Here is a 10407-nt window from a genome sequence, read left to right on the forward strand (position 1 = left end):
ATCTTCTTCCCTATAGCCTGGCACACGACAGTAATCAGTTACTAAGCACAGGAACAATCCAGTATATCCCGGAGTCTCCATCACCACCTAGCAACTGTGGTTTCTTTTCACACGTGGCAGAAGAAACTGAGTGACAGAGTAAAGGCACGAAAAGGCTGATCTCAAGTATTTGAGCCCAGGCTACTCTTCAGACAGTGCTTAGAACACTAGCAGAGCAAAAGCAACTTTTAAATAACATGTCCAAACCTTGAATGTGCAACTGAGAGCAACAATGACTAAATTGAAGAGCTACATTAAAATAATATCCAGGAGATAATCTGAGCTAAGCTGTGTTCTGATAAATGAAGCAGACCTGTACTTAGAGTACTAAGGTATCCTGTTCACTAAAACCTTCACACTATAACCTCATGGCCACTTAAAGTTTTATCTTTAAAGAGATTTAAAATGATTTCATTTTTCTTTACCACAGTCAAGAGTTAAAACTAAAGCAACAGCAGTTTCCAAAGCATGCAAACACAACATAATCCACCAATTATTCATCTCAAGCAGCATTTTCAATGAAAAGGATGACCTGTCCCCAGAACCTTGTTCTCCACTACGCCATGCCCACACACCTCAGATAGCATTTCAGAGCCTTCCCTTGACTGTTTGAACACTAGTAAACTTCAACAAATAAGAGATTAAATGAGGCAGATTCTACTGGGATATATGTAATTTTCCACGTGCAAAAATACCCAAAGCAAGCCCAAGCCCCCAAGACTAGTAAATTTAAATAGTTTTTTCATCCCGCCCCCAGCATGCTAGGGTGAAGACTATTTTTAGTCATTTTGAATGCACAAAGTCAAGTTCTAGCTGATGGTCCACCCTCTCTGAAAGTAACAGTATTCTATACTTTTAAAACATAGTTTCTAGTGCTTATTAAGTATAATTTGTATAATTTCTACAACAGAGGCACAGGTTTAGTATTTTCCAAAGATAATACTTGATGTTATAATTCTTTTATCAGCACAAAGTAGTGTCTGTAAAAATAGCCAGTAAGTACTAATTCACAAGTATATATGGTGTACATAGAAACCCTGTAAAAAGTATGAACTGGAGGAAATATAGTACAGCTCTAAGGCTTCTAAAAGGAAACCACCCTTCAGACTTAACAGAACTTAAAAAAAATTGCTTAAACATATGAATTTAAGACTTTACTTTATTCAGCAAAATCATTTATTTACAATGGGGAATGCTGGTTTGATTTTGTCAATGAAAGAAACAAAAGTCCGACAGAGACAATGCTGCACTGCAGGTTATTTCTGTAGCAGGTGACCAACTGTTTCCTTACCTGTTGTCAGGAACCTCAAGAACCACAGCATCCCAAGGACACTGCACTAACAACACACCTCAGGTCCAGTCAAACCCTGGGAATCTTGCAATGCAATTACCAACTTTTTCTTTTTTTATAAATGCATAAAAAAACAAAAAGTCAGCAAAACCAGCATTATGACGTAGTAAACAGAGTATAACTCCGAAGTCAGTGGTCAGTGAACACCTTACCAGACCAGCCAGTCACCAAGTGACCTGCTCTTTAGCAGGCCCAGCCAGTACAGAATCCCAACAGGTGCAAAATACACCACGTCTACAAGACAGCAATGATCTGATAAGGACTTGACTTAATAGAGGAAAAGAGGGAAAATAAAGGGATTGCAGAGCATAGCCCCTATTAGAACAAGCTAACTTTCCAGATTTTCCAAATTAAAAAAAAAAAAAAAAAAGAAAACAAAAACAAAAAAACCACTTCAACATGAAGCTACAATACGAAGTTTTTTCATTTTTCTTTGCAAAAAGTTGAGAGTTTGCCATTCAATCCTGGGTTTTTAGTGAGAAGGACAGTTTTGGCCTGGACTTCCCCTTGCCCAGGATAATTTTTTGTTCTTCTTTTTGCTGTCGCTGTCGCTCTTGTTCTAGTTTCATCCTTTCCTCGTGAATCTTTCTTTGCTCTTCAACAATTCTCAACTGCTCTTCAGCCTGGAAGTAAAAACGACATCCGTCAGTCCTGTCTCTCAGTATTTCTCCACTACCAGGTAATAACCTAATAGTCTATCTAAACACACACAGACCAGTAGGGGAACAATAAGTAAGGAAAGAATTATTTAACTAATCCTACTTATTTTCTCTACTTCAGTTACAAAAAAATATATTTTATAGACTTCATGTCTTGATCACAAACTTGGTTCTGTCTTGATATACCATCTAAAGCCATGACACACTTAGTCCCAGATATGGTATCTACTCAATTACTGTATTTATAATTAGACATGTACAAGAACTGTAGTTAAAAATCCCCACTATAGTTCTATAGTATTAAGTCAACAGTAACCAAGAATTTAGCCAGGCAGTGGGGGATCTGAGTTCAAGGCCAGCCGGGGCTACGCAAAAATACCCTGTCTGTAAAAATAAAATGAACTGTTCTAAGACCCAGTTTCTTGGAAAGAAAAAAATTAGCAAAGGTTTTAGCCTAGCTGATTATAAAATGCTATCTAATTTCAAGTCCGCTGCAGAGTTAACAGTGCCTTCCATCACAAGCAGTTGACTTAGCACTGCATGGCTCTTACACAATTCCTTCTCTTCATCACCGTGGGAAGTCAAGCTGCTCTCACCACTCTCCTGCTAAACCCTTCAACCGCCTTGCTTTGTGTGGGTCTGACTTTGCCCCTTCTAGAGGACATTAGGCATCATTTAGCTGGTGACTCTGGATACCACAGTGGGAATGACACCCAAAGGGTAAAGGACAGGGACAGTGCCATGACAGCCTGCGCAACAATCAGCACCCTTAATCTCAACAGTGTCATTAGAAACCCTTGAATATTTCCATCAGTTATTTTTCCCAGGTGACACTGACCTAAAACACACACTGTCCTTTGAGCCCTTCCATTCCCTTTCAAAGTTACATTTGCAGTCACTGCTTCTGCCTTATTTTACTTGAAGCTGTTTTCAAGATGGTAACAATAAAGATGGTAACAATAAATCCAGTGATTTCCCATTATTTGATTCCAAACTTCTGTCCCCTCAAGTTTATTATCTTCATCCACACGGTGCCATACAAATCAGTAACAGTCTCCGATCATCATCACTCCTGTCCTCACAATACTATTTTTTCAAGTAAAATGCATTGTAGCTAGAGGCCTTTGGCAAAGGATGGAAATGACTATTACTGTTATGGAACACAAAACATGAAATAATGTCCTGTAAGCATAGCTAACAAGAGGAAAATGGGAGGAACTTAGCAGCCTCAGGGTGGGCCAGATAAAAACTCCAGAGCAATGATGGCCACTGAATTCTCTGCCCTCCTTCTAGGCAACTGGTAGACTGGTAAACCATGTACCAAAGAGAGCCCAAACTCCATGGAACCTTTGAGGATCAAGTTCTAATTTTTAAGATCACATTTATGTATTTATTTAGAACATAGAGGAATACCTCACATGGCTGAGTCAAAAGTCAAAAGACAACTTACAGGAGACAGTTTTTTCTTTCCATCACAAGGTTCTGAACATCAAACTCAGGCCACTGGGCTTGAAAACAAGAACCTTTACCCAGCTTCTGGTCACTTCTTTTCATTTACTTGAGAGAGGGTCTTAAACTGTAGCCTAGGCTGACCTCAAATTCATGGTAATGTCCTGAAAGTACTGTGATAATTCCTAGGCTTGGTCCTGCCCTGATGCCCCCCTGAAAGAATCCATCAGCTGGCTCCTGACCAAGCCGCTCACTCTTTTTTACTCTCTTTGGCTTTGAGTGTATTTTCACCTCCACTGTCACCATACTAGTTAAAGGGTATACATTTTATCTGCACCTAAAATGCTGATACTGTTCACCCTGTACACAGTACCGAGAGACCCCTTTGCCTTCAAATTCCCAGTGATCGCTTTGGAAAAAAAAAAAAAAGAATACAGCTGAACTTCCAAAATTACCATGCCCTGTTAAGTGCCACTAAAAATCTACCTACACCAAGAAAAGTCATTCAAGTGGCTATCTTCCTTAGGTTCACCACTGATCACAACACAGAAAGAATGATGTATCTGGGGCTGGAGAGATAAGACCTGTGGATGAAACCATTGATGAGGACTACAATTCAGATTCTCATAAACCACACATAAATGCCAAGCAGGTGTGGCAGCAACACCTGCAACAAGGTGTCTAGCTGAAAACTGGTGAGCTCCCAGTTCATCAGGCTAAGAAGACATCCATGTTAACTCGGACGTAAAACCTTCATGCTAACTATCCATCTCCAATAAATCACCTATCTGGGTGCCAGCGCTAGAGAGGACCTTAAGATGGAGCCAGGCAGTGGTGGCACATGCCTTTAATCCCAGCACTTGGGAGGCAGAGGCAGGTGGATTTCTGAGTTCGAGGCCAAGCCTGGTCTACAGAGTGAGTTCCAGGACAGCCAGGACTATACAGAGAAACCCTGTCTTTCTTGAAAAACCAAAAAACCAAAAAACAGAACAAGATAAAGTTGTCTAAATGTAAAAAACAAAACAAAACAAAAAAAAAACAACCTATTTCAGTTTCTGGAATGTTGCATAAACATATCTGTAAATGTGAAAAATTTATAAATATTGTATGTATGCAAGCTAGGTGAGACTTGATGCTGTCCTCAATGACTTCTTTGCTTTGCTTTTGGGACCCCCGGCAATGGGCCTGGTTAGGCCTGGAAGACTGGGCTATCATGGCAAGTTAACAGGCCCAAGGATATTCCTTGTTCACACCTATCCAGGCTGAAATTCCAAGCTTGAGCTGAAGGACACATGTGCTGGGATCACATCCAAATCTTCACATTTACATAGCAAGCTCTATTCTGACTAAGCCATGTTCCTAGAACCCCAGATTCATAATTTTACAAAAGTATTTAATTGTATAGTTTAGAAAGGAAACAAAGAAGGCTAAAAAAAAAAAAAACAAAACAAAAACAAAAAACATAAAACACCTGTAAAGCAATATTGAATGAACACTTACGAAAAAACAAAACAGGGATGGTAGTGGTGGCTGGAGAGATGGCTCAGCAGTTAAGAGCAGTGACTACTTTTCCAGAGACCCAGGTTCAATTCACAGTACCTATATGATAGCCCACAACCATCTGTAACTCTAGTCTCAGAGAATCTAAAGCCCTCTTATGGTCTGAATATGATGTACATAAGAGGGTGTCAGATTCTAGAGAATCTAAAGCCCTCTTATGGTCTGAATATGATGTACATAAGAGGGTGTCAGATTCTAGAGAATCTAAAGCCCTCTTCTGTTCTCCGTGGACACTGAACCTATGCGGGTGCATAGACTCACATTCAGGGAAACACTCACAAATGTAGATAGAATATTATTTAAAAGCAAAAAATAAAACAGAACTAGGGAGACTGTTCTGGTGTTAAAGTGCTTGCTGTGCAAATATGAGAATGTGAGCTCAGATCTCCAGCACTTGTGTAAGAAGTTGGGTTCGGTGACTGTTCCACATCTAGTGCTAGGAGGATCTTTGAGGCTCACTGGGCAGTCATAGTCTACCTGAAATGATTAGTATCAGGTTCTTCAGAGAGATCATCTCAAGATGACAGGCAAGGCTTAGGCACTCAGTATCTACTTCTGGTCTCCTCCTGTGTGCCCATGTGTGTGCCCTCTTGCACACACACTTAAAATACAAAGAAACACTCTCACACACTCTCATTCTTGTGTTATCTATCATCAGAGGAGAATAAAACCACGGCATATTTATATATGCTTGAACATGCATTTCAAGAACTCTGGAAAAACAAAATCACAACTTGAAAGTCTACTTTGAAGGTGGACAAGTAAGGTTTAGACAGAGGAACTTAACTTTGCTTAATAACAAACCAAAAGACAAGACTTTAAATGTGATTACATTACATGAGCAAAAATTCAGTAGCAAAAATTTTGCCTTAGCAAACCATGCTACAATGAGCTCTGGTCTCAGCTTCAATTAGTCCACAGTCTAAGATGCCCTTATGAACTGCTGTACAGGAGGACTGCCACCTCGGATAGCCTAGATAGCTCCAGCACTAGAAGCAGTCAATAGAAGCCTTTCCTTTTCAGTGAATTAACACATAAGCTATGGAGGCAAATGCCCTGTGCCCATGCATTCGCATGTCTTAATGCTAGCTTCACATTCCTTGACAAACAGAATCCTCAAACACAAATTAGGCAAGCTCACCTTCTTTAATACCAGGCTCCCCAATGATGGAAAGTTAGTTTGCTATCTAGTCTATCCGTGAGCCTCGACAATACCTTACTTGCTAGGTATTTTCCTAAGCCCTGACTTCCTCTAATTAACTTCCTAGCCCAGCCGTATAACTTGTCTTCTCCCCTGCTTGTTCCCTGTGTGACGAATAAGTTTTTGAATGGGGAAGAAAAGAGCACAATACCCACCTTATCCACAAGGGATTATTTAGTGGATATCTGTGAGGCCAAGGTTAGTGTCCACTACACTGCAGTCATTAGGATCGCTGTTGATAGCCAGTATGCCTAGAATTCTGCATACCACTGCCTTAAAGTGGCTGGTGAAAAGATGTCACAAAACTGAAAGTATTTGTCTTAGCGTAGCATAAGGCCTGGTTGTTCCTCCCAGCATCTTCTGTACCATCTAGTTTATCAGAGCCTACCTACACAACATAATTAGCATTCTCTTTCCTGGACTGTCTAACTCTGTAACAATCTAAAGGAAGAAATACTTTTTATTCGTAGTGATTAAAGGAACAAGGGGAAAGAATGGAAGATTGCACCAACAGTCACCATGTCTTCTAGACTATAAGCCCTCTAAGGCACAAAGCTTGATTGGCTCTGCCATTTGTACTTCTAATTCCTGTGCTTAGTTTCCTCCCTGGAATGTATGTACTAATGTAAATCTCATTTTTGGCAGGAGAATGTTTAAAAAGAAATTAGTATCATGCATGAAAAGGCATCTTGGATTCAAGGTCACCTTCAACTACAAGACCCTTCCTTCCTCACAACCTAAAACTGTTTAAAATGTGATATGCTGGTGGAACCTTTATACACTTTTCAGGTGGTATGGGATGGCAAGCCTGTACACGGGCTAAGACATAAGCACCGCAGTTAGGCTGACCTTCATCTTCCTGAGGAAAATGTTCCACCTCCTCTAGGGTATTACTCACACCATCTAAGAGAGAATGCATGCTCACTGCTTCTGCCTTTACTCCTCAAATTTAATCACTTGTAAACTCCAACTCTAGATATTTCAGGATATTCTGTATTGCCTAGAATGACAGTTAAAGAGTGGGATTTGAGGAACAGTCTCATAGCTTCAAGACCTTGCTCTGTAACATTGACAAGAAAAATGATGTCTTCAGTGTTTTCTTTTGACTTTTGCTAACATTTCACATTAAGGGTCGGTAGTGAAGAGCACTTGTTGTATGTTACTATTGCAGAGGACCCAGGTTCAAATCCCAGTGACCTCAGGGTTGTCCACAACCCTTAATCAACTCAGTTCCTGGGATTTAAATAAAACCCTCTGTTGACCCCAGACACCTAGCAAACACGTGGTACACACATATACACGCATATAGAAGAAACTGAATAAACCAAATAAACATTAAAAATTAAAAAAAAAAAAACTATTTCACATTTAAAAAGAAAAAACCTCTATACTATATATAAATGTCTCTTTTCATCTTCTGCACCCCAAATTCTTTATCTTGGGGAAACTTTGTGTATATTGTTATTCATTTCCTTCTAAATGTTTGGAAGTTTCCTTCAAGGCCTAGAGCTCTCTGGCACACTCATATTCAGAAGGTCTTCCCCCATCTTGCTCCCTCTAGGCCCTACTTGGCAGGTTTGACCAATTTATCAATTCTCTCTAAAGCATCTAACTGCTACTTGGTGGACATAAGAACCATCTTCTCACTTTATTTCTCTTCAAGTCAATCTATGCAATGTCAACACATGCACCAAGATCTAAACATCTTTTTATACTGTGTTTCCAAACACATTAACAGAAGGATAATCAGTGTTTTCTTCCCTGATTTCTCATACAGAAACCCACCCCTCATCCTGATTTCTTAGTGACTTCATCTCACATTAAATTACATATCTGGTACCGACCATCCCGAGGAGTGTACACTGAACTGTGACTCTAAACTATTACCTACTCTTTCCTGGACTGTCTAACTTTTTATTTGTAGTGATTAAAGGAACAAGGGGAAAAATTGAAGAGTGTACCAACAGTCACCGTGCCTTCTAGATTGTAAGCCGAAAGTCAATTTTTAAATGTCGAAAGTGACATTTAGTATATATATATATATATATATATGCTTACACCTTAAAGGTGCCCTCTTTCCAGTTGTGTGGATTTTCTGTGTCTATTGTATACAAAAATTGTTTAAAAGACAAAAATCACAGTCTGCACTATTTAAGGTATGGGATGAGAGCAGCAGGTCTTCAGCCAGAATCTTTGGGGCAAAGTCAACTCTCCAAGCCTCTGGCCAGAGTAAAATCTGTTCCATTCCAAGACTAACCTTTAAGGCTACTATCATCAAATCTCTGTTCACCTTCCCATGAACATTCCCCCTGTCTGTTTTCAGTCTCACCTAGCAGACTTTCCTGTTAATTTAATCTCCTCAGAAACTAAGTGTTCTAGGCCCCTCCTGCAGCTATACTAGAACAATGATATGGGGTAAATGTAAAAAAGGATTTTATTTCTCAGTTCCAGGTCAGTATTCAAGATGCTGGCTATCCAGTGAGGAGCCTGTGACTACATCACAATCCATGACAAATCAGCACTGACTAAGAAGGAGTAAAATGGATCCAGAGCCTCAAGACCTAAGTACTTCACAAAGGTCCTACCTCAAGACCAAAGTAAACTGCACTTTATAAAGTGCTTCAGTGAAAACAACAGCAGCACCAGACACACTGGGACGCCCTCCCTACAACTCCTTTCTAGATCATCTTCATTCCTGAGTATCACTGAGATGGTCTGGGACCTATGCAACACACGGAAAAAGCTGTCTAGATGCAAAACCTTTCTAGAGCAAGTTCTTTGCAAAACGCAGTATTTTGGACTTTATGTTTGGCTTGCAGGCTCATGTGTGTGCACCTCTGGTGCTCACAGAGGTCAGAGAAGGTAGTGATCCCCTAAAACTACAGTGACAGAGAACTTTAAATGGCCAGGAATTGAACGTAGATCCTCTTCAGGTGCAAAATCTATTCTTGCCCACTGAGCCAACTATCCAACCTTCTGTGATCATCTTTTGCAATCAGGGCAGCCCAGACTCTCCTAAATAACCAAATGTGCTAGTTTCTTTTCAAGTTATTTTATTCGTCAGCCTCTTTTTTGTTTGGTCCTCTGGGGGTGAGACGCCTTACCTTTTACACTTGGTTTAGAATCCCTGTGAGTTCTACCTTTCACACAGCGGTAGGACATAGCTAACTAGCCAAGGACCACTCTTCCCTCCAGCTTCAGATAACACATTTTAAACACTTCTGCACACCAAAGAAGCCCCTGTAAATAATCCACATTCTACAGTCTTAAAACAACAGCAACAACTATGTACTTCCTATTGTGTGCCTCAAAAGCTTCCAGTTTCTGCGCGATTCCAAAGAAGCTCAAAGCAAAGCTTTATGCTGGAGTCTATGTCAGCATGTGTCTTAGGGGTTTTACTGCTGTTAACAGACACCATGACCAAGGACAACATTTACAGGAGGACCTAAGAACGCTGGATCTTTTCCAAGGGCAAACAGATGAGGTCTTCCAGACAGATAGGACTAGGGTATTAAAGCCCACGACTACAGTGACACACCTACTCCAACAAGGCTATACCTCCTACTAGTGCCATTCCCTGGGCCAAGCATATACATTCCACTCCCTGGCCCCCATGAGTCTACAGAGGCCATACCTAGTCATAGCATAATAAAAAATAGATTTAGTCCAACCTCCAAAGCCCCCAGTCTATAGCAGTCTCAACAACGTTAAAGATCCAAAGGTCAAGGTCTCTTCTAAGAGTTACTGAATAACACTTAACTGTAATCCCCAAAGCAAGACAGGTAGAAACCAGCTGGGCAAACTCTAAACTCTGCATCTCCATGGTTGCTGTCAAAGCGGTTCTCAGATCTCCAACTCCTTTTTCATCTTTGTTGACTGCAACAAACTGCTTTCTCCTGGGCTGGTTCTACTCCCTGTTAGGAGCTTTCCTCAGCAGATAGCCCATGGCTCTGGCATCTCAAATTCTTGGGGTCTCCAAAGCAATTTCAATGTTACAGCTTCTTGTTCCAATATCTGGAATCCACACATGATCTGGGCTCCTCCAAAGGGCTGGTGTCACTTCTCCAGCCCTGCCTTCTGTAGCATGCTAGGCTCAGGCTGGTCCACTGCACTGCTGCTGCTGTCCTTAGTGTCACTTCTCCAGCCCT

General features: G+C 40.7%; 1 protein-coding gene across 2 annotated transcripts in view; it reads right to left on the reverse strand.

Moving 5' to 3' along the window:
* Positions 1-1180: 1180 nt before the first annotated feature.
* Arglu1 (arginine and glutamate rich 1) overlaps positions 1181-10407 on the reverse strand; it is a 24884-nt gene continuing 15657 nt past the window's right edge. Inside the window, exon 4 of one of the 2 annotated variants that reach the window (XM_021170805.1) lies at positions 1181-2013. In XM_021170805.1, coding sequence (XP_021026464.1) covers positions 1849-2013 — 165 coding nt within the window. In that variant the 3' untranslated portion in view covers positions 1181-1848. The remainder of the gene's footprint in view (positions 2014-10407) is intronic. The other variant, XM_029480723.1, reaches the window with a different exon arrangement.

The sequence above is a fragment of the Mus caroli genome, chromosome 8, assembly GCF_900094665.2.
Source record: "Mus caroli chromosome 8, CAROLI_EIJ_v1.1, whole genome shotgun sequence".
Lineage (NCBI taxonomy): Eukaryota > Metazoa > Chordata > Mammalia > Rodentia > Muridae > Mus > Mus caroli.